The 15297-nt window shown below is 48.6% G+C and overlaps 5 protein-coding genes across 5 annotated transcripts; 1 reads left to right on the top strand and 4 right to left on the bottom strand.

The window, feature by feature from the left end:
• Window positions 1-1251: 1251 nt before the first annotated feature.
• On the top strand, window positions 1252-2725 carry PEX2_098620 (type III PLP-dependent enzyme; the record flags this gene model as incomplete). Its single annotated transcript, XM_016747132.1, has 4 exons — window positions 1252-1474; window positions 1555-1950; window positions 2014-2580; window positions 2634-2725. 4 exons carry the CDS (start codon window positions 1252-1254, stop codon window positions 2723-2725), a joined length of 1278 nt encoding a protein of 425 aa, XP_016598481.1.
• A 619-nt stretch (window positions 2726-3344) lies between these two features.
• Window positions 3345-4717, bottom strand: PEX2_098610 (putative clock controled protein (Ccg-8); the record flags this gene model as incomplete). The annotated part of the gene is made up of 2 exons (XM_016747131.1): window positions 3345-4564; window positions 4672-4717. The coding sequence occupies 2 exons, from the start codon at window positions 4715-4717 to the stop codon at window positions 3345-3347; spliced, it is 1266 nt and encodes a 421-aa protein (XP_016598480.1).
• Window positions 4718-6417: 1700 nt separating this feature from the next.
• PEX2_098600 (RNA dependent RNA polymerase) lies at window positions 6418-10776 on the bottom strand (the record flags this gene model as incomplete). Its single annotated transcript, XM_016747130.1, has 1 exon — window positions 6418-10776. The coding sequence occupies one exon, from the start codon at window positions 10774-10776 to the stop codon at window positions 6418-6420; it is 4359 nt and encodes a 1452-aa protein (XP_016598479.1).
• Window positions 10777-11490: 714 nt separating this feature from the next.
• PEX2_098590 (putative amino acid permease) lies at window positions 11491-13363 on the bottom strand (the record flags this gene model as incomplete). Its single annotated transcript, XM_016747129.1, has 5 exons — window positions 11491-12733; window positions 12795-12955; window positions 13006-13012; window positions 13086-13143; window positions 13195-13363. 5 exons carry the CDS (start codon window positions 13361-13363, stop codon window positions 11491-11493), a joined length of 1638 nt encoding a protein of 545 aa, XP_016598478.1.
• Window positions 13364-13975: 612 nt separating this feature from the next.
• Window positions 13976-15250, bottom strand: PEX2_098580 (aromatic alcohol reductase; the record flags this gene model as incomplete). Its single annotated transcript, XM_016747128.1, has 4 exons — window positions 13976-14353; window positions 14426-14752; window positions 14815-15099; window positions 15167-15250. 4 exons carry the CDS (start codon window positions 15248-15250, stop codon window positions 13976-13978), a joined length of 1074 nt encoding a protein of 357 aa, XP_016598477.1.
• Window positions 15251-15297: the final 47 nt, after the last annotated feature.

Here is a 15297-nt window from a genome sequence, read left to right as displayed (position 1 = left end):
CAAGATATATTTGAGCCCGTGGATATTTCATTTCCCGGTCGTTTTGACTCTAAATAGCCTGTGAAACCAAAATCTTCGGGGGTTTGGCGTAGACCCCAGTGGGGATTCAAATGTTATATGTTATAAGAAACAGTCATCTATAGACAGCTGACTACCGCAGAGGTCACAGCTTGGTAGATCCTAATTTGCATGGAAGAAGCAAATATACGAGGAAATCCTAGACAGCTCAAGGCCTCCGAAGTTCGACATGTGTTGCGTAGTGCATTCGATGTGTAACAGTATAATTGCCCGACAAAGCCGATAATTACAGTCAAAGCAGAAAGATCGAGGCCCTAGCGGGATGATCCAGGGTGGAGGCACCGAAAACAACTCATTTTCTCTACAGCATCTATTGGGATTTCCTGTAGGGCTTCAGCTGCGCCCCATTAGATTGCTGCATCACATCTGGAAGTCGAATGGTTCCTGCATGTCGAAAACTTGAATCGAGTTTCTATGACATAAAAAGTACTGGTGTAGTGCTAGTCTGTAGATTCTTTCCTTTCACAGTTTAGTTCAACAATTCCCGGGGAATATCAGTTATCCCATGTAGCGTCCAAGGTAAAATTGTATTCTAAACATGCTATTACAAACACCTTGGTCGCACTACTCAGCATTTAATGTAGATATAACCTTGATGTACTTGTCTGACGATGTTACTCTATACATGCACTCAGCTCCACGCCCTCACTCATTGGGTCTCCACCACAATCCACATAAAAGCCACCATTGAGCCGATCACATTCGCTATATGGAGTGCTACGTACCCAATATTGAAGCAGAATTGCCTCAATCAGCCGATCTAGTTACCAATTGATCGTCTTCATCCCATGCATATAATGTTTCAAGCCCTAGAAAACACACGTCCACTTGTTTCAATAAAAATATAATTGGCTCTCTCACAGGTTAACTGGGGAAGTGAGGCCTTTATCCCGTGCGACTTATTGCTTATTCCTTTCCGTGAGATCCAACGTAATGCAGAGTTTCAATTGCGTGCAAACTTGCCTTTTAATGGCTTTTCTTCACTTTTTAGTTCATCCGAGTCTCTTTAAACGATCTATTCGCACGGTGTTCCGAAGAGCACAGTACATTTTTCCAAAAGGACATATACTCCAGGGCTTTGTATTATAGTCCGACATTTGTTTTGTAATGCTGTTTCAGTTACAGAACTCTCCGTTTTCCACAGTTCTTTTCGATCGACTACTCTCCACAATCATGGCTCTTCTCCCTGCTCCTAGTGAAGCTGTGACCACTGGCAAAGTCATACACGCCACCGGATATCGAAATCTCTCAGCAGATGAGCTAGTTGATCTTGCGATTGAGAGTCACATTGCCCGTATAGTCAAACGCTCTCTTGTTGGTGGAGATGAATCATTCTTCATTGCCGATTTGGGCCAGATACTTCGACAGCATCGTCGCTGGACCCAGAATATGCCCGGTATACGACCGTATTATGGTAGAGAGCCCCTTTTCTATTATGAATCTGGTTTTGGTATAAAAAGTAACATTTTCCCGCAGCGGTCAAATGCAATTGTGACCCAACGTTCCTCAAAGTTCTTGCAGAACTGGGGACAGGGTTTGACTGCGCGTCCATTGAAGAGATACGCGCAGTTCTCAGCCTCGGCGTGGATCCAGCCCAGATTCTGTTCGCCAATCCATGCAAAGCACCTGCCGCTGTAGCTTTTGCACGCGAGGTTGGCGTCTTGCGAACGACATTTGACAACATAGACGAATTGGATACCATTAAGGCACACATGCCAGAAGCTCAGCTATTACTTCGCATCTATGCAAATGACGAGAGTGCGTTCATTTGTCTGGGCGAAAAGTTTGGTGCGCAGCTGGATACGACCGAGGAGCTACTTTCAAGAGCATGGGAGCTTGGACTAAATGTGATTGGCGTTAGCTTTCATGTTGGTAAGTACTTTGGTACTTCGGATTTCATAGCTAGTCGGATTTATTGACTATCGAAACTAATAGGGACGGGTGCTACCAGCCCAGCATCATTTTGCAAGGCCATCAAAGATGCACGTCTGGCATTTTCACAAGCTGAACGTCTAGGTTTCCACCCCAAGATTCTCGATATCGGCGGTGGCTTTCAAGACGATTGCTTTGAGTCTATGGCGCCTATCTTACGGGACGCGATTCGGTCGGAGTTTCCAGCTAGTATCACAACGATCGCAGAACCAGGTCGGTTTCTTGCTAGTAGTGTGTATACTCTTGTATGTCGAGTGATTTCACGTCGCCGTCAGCTTGGAAGTGCTGCTCGATCTGGTGTTCCAGACATGCTTTATCAAAACGATGGCATATACGGCAATTTTATGAATGTGATTATGGAGAAAGAGATCATGGTTCCTTATTTGGTCAAGAGTAAGAAGGCCAGGGGGTTCTTGAATAAACCAAAACCAGGGGATGCCTTGCAAGTAACAGATCACCGGTACTCGATCTGGGGGCCTACATGTGACAGCACGGATTGTGTTGTTCGTGAGGTGACGCTTGATTCAGAAGTCAAGGTTGGAGATTGGCTCAAATATAAAAACATGGGTGGTGAGTTTTGCCATTTTATAGTTGAAGTTGCAATGAAACTGACTGAGTTTCAGCATATACAAGTACCACTGCCACTCAGTTCAATGGCTTCAGCAGCACTTATGACACATTTTATGTCAATAGTGAAACATTGCCTGACTTTTAGCCGGTGTGCTGGTATTCTCTTCAGAGATATTGGTGGTCTTGGAGACATTAGTATGGAAGTGGCTCAGTCTCTTGCCCGAAGAGTCCATTGTGGATAAGATTAAAATGATGTGATATATGACACGGCATACCAATGGGGTCTAGAACGAAAAGGCAAACATAGCTTTGGCTCATGTGATTGACAGCCTTGAGCATGTTGATAGGTCCGGGGCTAGTACAACCGGAAAAGATGTGGTCAGTAGGATTGAGATCGCTTACGCGATCCTCTGAAAATTTCAGGTGTAAATCGATGAATAGCCTGCATTCATTCAGCTTGAGCGCGCAGCCTCTTGCGGATATCTATACCGAAAACCATAACATCCATAAATATAATAGTAGGATGACCCAGCCCATCCAGAAGAAAACAATAACCGAACGCTCAAACAAACACCATAATTTCCAGGGGTTTTCCTATCACTCCAGACGGAATGAAGATAGCAGAAAGGATATCAATCATGAGAAAAGAGTAAGAAAAAAAAAGATGTCAGAGGAGAAAGACATAAGAGAAGTGCCGAGATAAGAGGCAAGAGGTGACAGAAAATGAAAATATGTAAAGAGAGACGAAAACCGTTGGGACGATGTCATATCTTCTCCATTCCGGACATTGAGACGTCGTCCTGAATTGCATTCTCTGGGAGAGACTGCTTGACATCCATGTCACACGGCTGAGCGTCGGAAGCAGATTCGTCCTGCTTTTCTGGCATGTCGGATGAAGCTCCGTTCTCGGGTCGTTTCCGACCAAGCCGCTCACACCAGTGCTCAGCACTGACCAATGTGTCATTGACGACACCGCTAACTTGCGCCATCATATCTAGACCCTCTTGGGCCAGCACCAGGATGCGATGAGCACTGACTGTGGCATCGGAGGAGGCAGCTGGGGAGTCTGGTGGTGGCTGCGATGTGGATGCAACCTGGAAACGGTGCGGCAGAGACGTCAGGTGTCGACGCACTAGGTGACGGGCATTTTCTGGCAGGGCGCCTCCTGCATACTTGGAAACCACATCCACTACTTGTTTCAGGGTCGACAGTACATCGGCCTTGACAGCTTGGATGCGCTGGGTGAGCAACGAGGCACTTTCTTGGCCACTGCCTCCTGCCTCGATATCCGACGCTGATCGTGCTTTGTGGCTTTCCCACTCGTTGACAGCACTGTGCAGTGCTACAATGGACTTGCCTAATCGACCGTTTGCCCATCGAAGCCAAGTCAGACAATATTGCAGACTACGCAGCGAGTCATCGCTCATGGCGACTCCGAGCCCAGAAGTCGAAATCACCAGTCGGCTTTGCCATGTCGGCTCAGTACGTCTTCCTGGTTTCTCTTCGTAGTGAGGGGACCTTATTTCGTCGTACGGGGGGAGCGTTTCGTCCATGGAGAGATCGGATGAGCTCCGTGTGCGCGGTGGGTGAGCTGAACCGTCCAGTCCTTTCTCCGCATTCAGGGTCCTCGGTGACACGTTCCCATCCATCTTCCGTCGCTTATTGATGTGTTTGGAGTCTTCGCTTGTAGAGTCTCGTCGCTGTAGTGCCCAACGGAGACCGCTCTCGACACCAGTCTTGCGGCCTACCGTGCCGACGGTGTTCACGACAGGTGATCCAATATTGCGCTCGATGAACTCAGCGCCAGACTTGAATCGCGGTGAGTATGATTTCGATGTAGCGTAGGCAGAAACTGAGCCGTTGATGGCAGAGGAGATAAGTGGATGGGAAGAAGTTAGCAGAGACAATAGTGGCTCTGGCGGCGGTGGGTCCGGTGAGGTGATGGGAAGGGATTGTCGCGCTGTTCGAGGAGATTGTCCGAAATCTATTGTTGAGATTAGTTCAAGGCCCGTCGCACAGTAATCCTAATCCAGCGAGAACCGAAGTTGCGACACTTTTAGTGGGCTGACTCGGGATATCAGAACCACATACCGGAGCGAAGCCCCTCTAGGGCCTGCGCAGCTTCGAGATCATCCATCGATAATACACTGGTAGCTCGACCAGATCGATCTTCTGCTTTATCAATATCCATCACGGATGGATGAGCATTATGATAAGGCGGAGCCGTAAGTGATGGGGCGAGGTTACTTGTAAGCGCGGAGGGGAGTGAATTGGTCGAGCTTAGACTTGTGGCGTTTGTCTTTCGGGCAGGTGGTTTTGGCCTAGCGGTTTTTGGGCGTTCCATGGCGGGTCATTCGGAGTAGATCATCCATAGATAGAGAGAGTAAGGATACCCTAAAGATGTCGGAGTTTCGCATCGTATCGTCTTTCACGTGAAAAAGTGTCACTTAGCCACTAAGCCTAATCGGGAAGGAAGAAGAAGGTGAGGTAATCACATTCCCACGGTACCTGCTCGGCCATACATTCCACTATGGCCGCACATGTACCTTTTTGGATAATCATCACATGTCAAATATCCAGTTGGCCCTCGCCCCAACAAACTCGCATCTACTCGCCCCTCTTGGAACTTGGATCTTACCGAAAATGATTATTTACCTTTTGTTTGATGTGGAAAGTCTAAAGTCGCTGACAATTGGGCTTTGCGTATGATGTAGCGTACTGCAACACGCCTGTCCATAGGGCTTTTCAATATGTAGGCTTTTCAGTACTCCGTAGACGATTCCAATTCCGCCTAAGCGATGTACCTAGGCACACCCTCGCAACGCATAGTATGATACAGATACAGAATAAACATATTTGTTCCTACGGAGAAGTTTCCATGGTCCCGGAAATGCCACCATGTACCCCTCCTAAGTTCATCATTTCCCTATATACGAAGTATACGGAGTAGTATTTCCATTTTTATTGTTGCTAATGTGACTCGATTACCCCGTAGTACCTCTGTATGCATGTACCCCAACATGCGCTAGGATAGGCTAGGATATGCTCGACAGGTCGAATACGAGAGCGAGTGTGATCGCTCTTAATCCCTGACACATTTTCTCCACGAACTAGACGCTGCAGTTCTAGTTATGCGTCGTGCTTGGTTCGCTGTACTCCGTATCGGTTGCACCTCTTTTTTTTCCTACTCCGTACGTTGTACATATGTAATGTACTATTTAGATTGACTTCCCCGGAAGACCTTGCTCCGTCCTATCACATGGATGGCGATTCATTGATCTTTGTCCTGCGATTCCCATTTACCGGTCTATTTACCGGTCTATTTGCCGGTACGAGATGTACTTACGAGCCTGATTTCTCTTAACAGTATCAATTTATTTTAACATCGGGTACTCCGTTCAGCACCCCCAAATATAGTCCTTGTTTCAATTTACAGGCCCAATCTTATATTTGTTGGGCCATATATTGCCTCTTTCGGCCGATTGAGCTCGGCATGTGATGTGGGGGCATTTTAGCAGTTGACATTTGGGGACTAGGATGAACTCTCTCGGTGCTTGGTAATGTTTTAAGCAAAAGTATAATGGTATGATTTGTTAAAAGTACATGTACTTCTATGTTTAGGTGAACCATGTGATGGCTATCTATCAACTCTAACATATGCAAAACAACAAGGCATCTATCTCATGCTATATTAGACAGTCATAGGCATCATAAGAAAATATCGCTCAAATTTATGATATACAAATCAAATGCAGGGTCGTTGTTGGCATCACTTGTATCGCCTTCGATGGACAAGTTGTCCTTCAATTCATCATCGTAATGACCGACTGGTCCCTTCTAGAAGGATAGCATAGCTTCAATGGCTTCTCCGTCTTCATATTCATCTGTATCGTCGACTTCATCCACAGGCCATTCATTAGCAGTGAGATGTGCCACCATTTTCTGATTCACTCGGTAGCAGGCGATCACCTCATTGGTGACAAGGCGGGATGGCGAGACGGACGCCTTGATCTGGCACAATGTCTCGCCAAAGGCATGAAGAATAAACCGAGAGTTTGGACATCGACGGTAGGCATATGAAGCTACCAGCCGTCGCCACTCATTATGGCTATTTTGCCAAGTGTGGATGAGAGGATGTTTGCCCGTGTTGGGAGGAGCGAGCGCAGCTGCAATCTCGGCAGCTTGACGTGATATGGGAGAGAATTCGTCGCTGGTAGACGTCGAGTGTCCTTGGTTCCACTGTTTGTATTGTTCGTCTATCGACCTTCGAACTTCAGCGAGGACATCTTTTAAATCTTGACTGTACTCGGAATTGCTTTTTGATGCTTTATCGGCTTCATTCCACGGACGCATAAGGTCATCATCGAGCTGATTTTGGACATCGTTCTCGGGGAACGCTTCGTTGAGACCCGAGAGAATTCTGCAAAGCTCCGACTGTGCGACGTTAAACTTGAGGTAGTCGATAATGTTCGACGATTTGGACTTGCGCTCTGGGTTCCGATACGCGGGAAGCGCACGTTCCTTAGGGCTGATGGTTTTGCGGTATTCTTGCCAGGCTTGCTCTGAAAGATGAACTCCGCCTTTCCGGCCATCCACAAGATGACCCAAGAGACAGGCGAGCTCTTTCGCTTTCGGATAGTTGACTGACTCATCGTATGCCAGTTTCTCATGCTCGACGGTACATCGACCCAGGTTTGAAAGGTTGAGGTTGAAATCGAACACACTTTCCAAAAAGTCTTCCGTCGACTTCAGCGAGGCCATCGGGACGGAATGTTTCGTGAGCCCGTAATGCTCTGCAGGATACTCATGCGAGGGCATTGGGGAATTATGGAATCTGTCGACAATGGTTGGATCCCAGCAGATCCACGGGGTGTCACCATCGTAATCTCCCCCGGATAGCATACCGGCTAAAGGAAAATTCCCCGTAGTGGGGAAGACAATCACATCTTTGAAATGACGTAGTTCATTCTTCCATACGGCTTTGCGTCGTTGAATATCAGACGGCAAATGTGCTGGAACTCGACCTACAAGCACATATACTCCATCAAGTAGGTTGTCTTCAAACTGACCCTGTGGATCCCGCCAGTTATTGGAGAAGCCAAAGTGAACTTCATTCGGTCCGAGAACTCCATATGGGTCCGCAATGCAGTACGCATAGGTTGAAAGAGGGACCTGAATTTTAAGCTCTTCGACATGTCGCTCAAGGAGCCGTGTCAAGTATCTGCGGATATTCACCCGGAGGGGAAAGAAATCGCGTGGGGCAAAGCCAGCCTCACAGAAACGAATGATAGACTCAGCATCACTAGTCACCCACTGCTCCAGTCGTCGGGCTTTACCAGTTCCATCTTCACCGTAAGGTGTCAGTTTTTGAAGCAGGGCTCGACAAAGCACGGGGCTATTTGATCGGAGAACCTCAAGGAAGTCGTCGTAAAGACTCTGTACACCATCACGCGTGAGCTTGGCAATATATTCCTTCACATTCCCTCCGTGTTCCAGAATTCCAAGAAGCTGGATATTAAGATCAACAGGGTGCAATGGCTTAGCCCAGTTAACTACTTCGAAGGTCAACTTCTCATCGTCAAACGGGTCAACCCATTCCTGTGGATGAGGATGTATTTTCAACTGTGAGTCCGAAATCTGAATCCACATGTCATCGTCATCCATGGTAGTGATACTAGACTGGTGGCGATCAACCATCCAAAGGCCCTTAGCACCTGCTATTCTACCCTGGAAGCAACTAGGCGTGGCGGTGGTTATGCCCAATTGATCACAAATTTGGTTCGCAAGAGCCCTCGAGATCAAGGCACATCCATCATTCATGACAGTCCGAGTTGGATCATCTCTCAAACGAAGCACTTGCGTTGGATTCAACTTAACCGTCGCAAATGTCTTCGACAAGCCCAGAGAGATACGCTGGAAGAGCTTGCAATTGCTTTGATTTGCATTCGCAGTCTTGGGCATATGCCATTCCAGCAAAGCATCTACACTCATCGGAGTATGGTTGTCGCTTTGCTGTCTAGGAGGAGCCACTACTGGTGGTAACTGATACCCATGATCAAAGTCGTCTCCATCAATGGCAAAGAGCTCGACTCGAAACCGAGGCTCACCCTTGGCTTTTCGCTTCGTTTTTACTTCTTCAACATAGAAAGCGCGCCACGTCCGTCCGAGGCAATGATGATCATTCCGCGTGAGCCAGGAAGCAATACCCTCGCGGAGGGCAGATGGGTAAGAAGGTTGTTTCTGATGGCTGGGAGGCTGATCCGCGGCTGGAATAGTGAGAGTCAGGAACCTATCCGAACCAAATCTTCGATGGAATCGACACGTTCGCTCTGGCTTGAGCGGGTTGAGTCTCAATTTGAAAATGCCCGGCTCGGACTCGCTACACCAGTCCAAGTCTCCTGACAGTACCACCACCTCTGAGTGCTTATCTGATTTAAAATCACCAACAGCAGCATCCCAGGTCCGACGTGGGGATCTCTCTGGCAACGGATGGCCATAACGTCGACCAAGCCCACTGACCCATGACCAGAAATCATCTTGAGTGTTGAAGGTAACACGGTCGCCAACAAGTATTTGTTTAAAGGGGATTCCCCACGCACGTCCAATGCGTTCCAGCTCATATCGGAATCGCAATGGAATTGTTGCAGGAAAGGATTCTTCTGTCGAAAACGGCCCGTAGGACTGGAGTTCATCAATAAACTCCTGTTTCAGGGAATACTCGGTCTCAGCGGGGTCAGCATTTACCATCATGGAGATAGCAGCAGCATCCACGCTCCTTTGCATCTCTTCGCTAGCCATGTACCCGACGACCGAGTCTGCATAGGTTGACTGGGTATCCATTGGCTCGGTCATGTCTGTCATGACCGTATCAAATGATTTCGCCATGCTGGCATCTCGAGACATAAAAACCGACGAAGTCATCCTCGTTGAAAAGCTAGTATTGGCCGACTGCGTCATGTTGTTGCGCTTGGATTTATCCGATGCTGCGCTCAGCTTTTCAAATAAAGTAGGCTTCCTAAACTCAACATCCTCCTCGGTAGGAGAATTTTCTTTGTTGAAGCTGTTCCCAAACCCAAACGATCGAAGATCCATCTGTTTCAACGGCGATTGGGAGGGTGATTTGGCTGATCTTGGTGTTTTAGAGGGCGATTGAACAGATCCAGGGTTCCTCGCGGGTGATTGGGCAGCTCCTGGAGTCTTCGCTAGCGACGAAGTGCTGGTCGACTTCCTCGTCGGGGTGGGAACATTGCCTTGGGGCTTGGACGCTGATTTAGTGACCACTTTTCCAGGGAGCGGTTGGTGAAACCCTTGGCCCTGTGCTGGTTGTGCCTTGGCTGGTGGGGGAAAGGTCGCCGAATACTTCGCCGGTGAATGGAAGGTTTCTTTGTTATTTCCAGAGGACTGGATAGGTCCATCGTTCCTTCCGAGCGACGAGTGAACTTGACTTTTTGCTGGTGATGTAATTCCAACCGAGCCCCGCGCAGGAGACTGAATTACTTGATGGCTATTGACCGGCAAGTTGACAGTCCCAGAGACTCTTCGAGATCCTCGGAAGGTAGCCTGCACCATCTCAGGGAATTGTAAACTCCCATCCCCATTCTTCCCCAAAGGGGACTGAGCTAACACAGATCCTTTTACGGGGGAATTCGGTGCGGTGTGAAAGTTTTCGTTTTCGTCTTCATCTTCATCATCATCAAACCTTTGTTTCTTTGGTGATAAGCCCTTGGCGTCTCCAAAAGAATTGGCGGCTAACCTTTTTTTCATGTTTACAACACGACCATTCGCCAAAAAATATTCCTCGTCTTTCATCAGCGCTAGCAGCTGCTTCATGCACATGTCCTTCTCGGGGCCGGTGAGTGACAGCGGGGGCGCGGGTTCCTCGCTGTGATGCCGTTGGCTTGCCCGGCGATCTGCATCGGTTTGATGCACATGGTTCTGGTTCGGACCGGCCAACGGTAGGTTCCCGCGGACCCATTCCTCGAGATTGTTAATTAGGCTTCTCTTGTCGACCTTGTTATTGAAGAACAGTGGGCGGATATGCTTGTAGATCTGACTCGGGAGGCTGGTATTTCTCTCTCGAACTGTAGGAGATTCAATTCCAGGGAGGGGAATCTCGAGACCAAATTTGACGTTCACTCTTGTGATAAACGTACGGAAATCCTCTTTTTGGTGTTGTGGGGTAGTGGGATGATCCATGCTTGTGTGAGGAATGTAGAGCACAGGCGCTCGTTCAACCTTTCAAGAGCAAGAACTAATACCCCTCTGTTGGAGTGTTGGATCAAAAATGAATGGACAGGATTCGACTGCTTCTGAGGGTTCTTTGTTAGTCTCCTGCGAAGGTATGGTGGGGTGTAAACAAACCGCAGATGCATTGAGTTCCCTCATGCGCACTCTTTTAAGAATCAAGAATTGAAGAATTAAGGGGAATGAGGATCTTAAATCGGCAGAATATCTTACTCGACTCCTCAACCTCGGAAGTTCAACCTACTCCGTATATGGAGTAGGTCTCCGGGTGATTGCTGTGCAAAAGAACTGTTTACTCGCGCCAACTTCGGGTAGCAGTTATTAGCGTCCCCACTTGACGTGTCACTCTGACAACTGTCCAATTTTACAAGGATTCAGGGCTGCATACGGAGTAGTGATGCCTTGGAGGTTTCAAGATCAATCACACAGGAGCTAATAATGGTGGGGCGTAGGTGGTGCGAGGAAATACTAGATAGTGGACGAATAATGGAACTTCAAGCTGAAGTTAGTACCTAACTATAGGTACAAAATAGACATTCAGGACAATGTAGTGAATGGTAATTGCTTTTTCCCCGTTGATCAACAAAGATGGTCAAGAATCTTGATCCCCCAGGATAAACCAGAGTGACCTATGGAATAATGGCTTCCATCACACCCAATTTCCCTTCAGTTGTGGCCCTCCCCCCTCTCACTGTCCAACTCAATCTTATCGGTCCATAGATCAGCCTCCTTGGGGTCGACACGTTTACTGTGGACAGCGAGCTTGTAGCCAACCATCAAGAAGATGTAGACAGGAATGCTGATGTAGGAGGCAATGAAGGATTTCACGTCAAATGTCCGAACGCCCGAATCAAAGCTAAAGGAGTCAAAGACAATGGCGACAGAGATGAACAAGCAGAGAATGAGAGCCAAACACGTCCCAGGCAAACCAAAGCGAGCTCTAAAAGCTAGAGCCTTATCAGGAATGCCTTGAGCCTTTCGTGCTCGCACAAAAGATATGTGGGTAACGAGAATGGAAATCCATGTGAGCAGCCCGAGCATTGTGACCATGTCCACGAAGTATCCGAAGACAACAGTTGAGTCTTGGCGGACGTTGAGATATGCCAATGTTGCAGTTGACGAGCACACAGCTAGAGCGTAGATTGGGACGCCTCTCCGGGTAGTGCGAGACAGGAACGCAGGGGCACGCTGCTTCACTGCGAGGTCGCACATTGCCTTGGTTGCCAGATAGAGATCGTAGTCTGCGATTGACAGGACGAACAACAGTATGCATGCATTCAACAAGTCGGGTAACACGGAGATGCCAGCCAAATACAGAGCCGCAACAAATGCTGATGCGGCAGCCTCATGGGAGGAATCGCTAGAAAATACCATAGTGGCCGAGCCCTGAGGGACAATCATTCCGAGAAGAGTGATTGCTAGAAGGTGGAAAACCATGATTCGATAAAAGGTATTCTGGATAGCCCTCGACGTAGCCTTTCGAACGTTCGGGAAGTGAGTCATGCCAGATCGCTCACTTCCAATATATGCAAACGTGGCAGATGACATCGTCGAGCATGTTATATAGAACTTCTCTAGCAACGCGTTATCGTGATGGGCCTTAGCGCCGAAAGCACCGGGGTACGACCAATATCGAAATCCTTTCATGTCTTGATCCGGTCCCCCTCCCAAAGCGATGACGGTGGAAAGTATCATGAGTCCAAGCATGACGACAAGCTTGAATGAAGAGACATAGAACTCGATTCTGCTCGGGAGGCGGTGATTGATGAAGTTGAGAATCACAATGACCGAAAGGAAAACCGTGATCCAGATACCAGGATTGACTCGCTCGGCACTGACCCAATAGGAGACTACCAGCGCTGCAGCTGTGAGCTGGTTCGGTGTGACAACAGCATATTTCAGCCAAAATCTAGGGACACGGTCAGGAAACAAAGCAAATTGGATGCAGCTCTCATCGCAGGGGCACTTACATCCAGCCCAAGCTGAATCCAAGAGCAGGATGACAAAACCGAACGGCTTGGTCCGCAACGGTATACGGTTTTGGTAACCATGAGCCCACCTCACCCAACGCACAGAGGACGAGGTAAACCGCGAACCCGACGATGGTGTAGGAGATTATTATAGCTGCCGGCTATAACAGGTCAATATCTTCGCCCATGAGGTTCCTAGAGAATAACTTACGCCGCTCCTGTGTTGGAGTTAACATCGTTCACATCGTTCAGCATAAAAGAAATCCGTTTGGTAGGAGGGACAAATCTTACATAGACAATGCCCTTCCAGTACCAACCATCAGGCCCGTTCCAATCGCCGATCCAATGGCTGCAAGCCTGTGTTAGAATGTGGACCCCCTACCATGTGGGGAATACATACTGATGATGCTGATTTGACGGGGTGTCAATGACCCGTATATATCGGTGAAGCCCAGGGCATGTTCATTCTGATGAGCTTCCGGGGTAGTTTGTGGAGTCCTTGGCTCAGCGCTGATGGGCCCGAGTTCGCAGGCAGAGGATCGCGATCCCGGTCGGCGTCGCGGAAACATCTCCTACAGTATATTTCGAAGGAAAAAGATACGAATCCCTAGCGGTCGAGGTTAATTAAAGCAAATGAGTTTGGGACCAAAAACGTCGCATCAAATATCAGGGATCAAATGAACAGCCTAGGGGAGGCCCCCGAGGAGCTCGGGGTGATTGGGGTTATGCAAGTGCGAGTATGGGAAAGAACGAGGCATAACTGGTTGGAATCACAGATGATTGGGATATATTTTCTATATGCAGAAATCCCATCATGGGACAATCGAAATTGAATGGCATAAACAAAAATAGAAGCAATTCCAATGCCAACTCTAAGGATTGACACCAAGCCCATCGAGGAGGCACCAAAAGTAGCCAGCGTCCATCACGAGGCCACAAAATCACAAACGCCCAAAAAGTTGTCGACTCCCCAAAAAAAAAGCACCAGTCGGTTGCATACTGAGTTCCATGGCCCCGTCAAATGGGACCAGAGGGGGAGGAGAGAGATGTCATAAAAGTCTTTATCAAATATTCCCAGATGGCAGCGGTTCGGGGCTGGTGTTTGTCTAGAACAGTCGCTCCCTGGGTGAGGCGGAGAGGTAACGCGAGGTACGTAAAAAAAAGGTTTCCTATTCATCAATTCATCGCGACATGAGCGAATCGCTCGACTCGGTGCGAGGGAATATGCGCGTGTAGAGGGAATCGCTGGACTCGGTGCGCGGGAAGTGTCGCTGGTGCTTCCGTGAGATCACGCGATCGGTGTAAACACCCTTAGCGGAGCCACGAATGACAGACTCGAGATATTCGCGGAAATCTGTAGGTTTGAATTCGGGGTACAGGTCCTGTGTGGTGTGGTAGCCGAGGTACTTGGCGTACTCGGGGTTGTTGTCGCCGCGAATTCCCCAAGAGAGCTGATATTCGGCCAGATACCGAGGAATGAACTTGATCGGGTCGAAGGGGTAAGTTTCACTAGCTTGTCGGGCCGCCACGACTCTGCTGCAGATGGTTTCTTCGGGAATCTGTGCTCCGGAAAAAGAAAACATCGGTTAGCCACATTGACTCATTCCGAGCCAAGAGTCCGTGCAACTTACGTAGTTTCGATCGATCTTTTCCTCGCTAAGCTCCTCCATGAGCTCGTACATCTTGTTTTGCGTGGAGACCAGGTTGTAGGCGAGGATCTTCTTATTCAGAGTGCGGGGGTCGGAAATGATCATGGCCATGTAGCGACCAATGTCTCGCAAGTCGGTCAGTGCGGTGGGCATGTTGCCGTCACCAATAATTTCATCGTTGCCAGATGTCATGGCATAGTCGACACGACCGGAGGGGAGACGGGGGTAGGCGAGCTGGTACCACCAGCCGACATCGACAACGGTGTAGGGAAGCCACAGCTGGCGAATCTGGTTGTAGACAATTTCTTTCTGTACGTAGTAAAATCATGGTCAGTCCACTGACCAAAGTACCGTGCCACAATTCCTCATACCTCGTCACGCAACCACATGATACCACCCGGTGGGCAGACGGTGATGAAACCACATGGTACGAATCGCTTCACACCGGTCTTTTTGGCTGCCTTGGCGAGAGGAATCTGGTCCTGTTGTTCGGCAGGACCGACGCAGCTGATAACCACATCAATACCGGCCAACGCCTCGATCAGCTGCTCCTCTGGGGCCTTCAAGTCGCATTTCCGAATCTGGCATCCCCGATCCTGGAGGCGCGTAATAGCTGGCTTTTGGGCCGAGATAGGGCGAACAAGAGCGATGACCTCCTGTTTACCGAAAAACGAGACAATTAGTCCGGGGTCAATTGGTAAACGTGGAGGAACCTAGGCTTACAAAGTTACCGGTATCCAACAGTCCGTTGGCGATAGAACCTCCGGTTTCACCCGCTGCTCCGACGAGCAAAACCTTGGTGGACATAATAATCCAAGTGTTTCAAAATGGAGATAGGTTTGGGGGTCAATAAG

This window comes from Penicillium expansum (genome assembly GCF_000769745.1).
Source record: "Penicillium expansum strain MD-8 chromosome Unknown contig349, whole genome shotgun sequence".
Taxonomy (NCBI): domain Eukaryota; kingdom Fungi; phylum Ascomycota; class Eurotiomycetes; order Eurotiales; family Aspergillaceae; genus Penicillium; species Penicillium expansum.
Note: the sequence above shows the minus strand (reverse complement) of the source record. Positions and strands in the feature narration are given on the sequence as shown.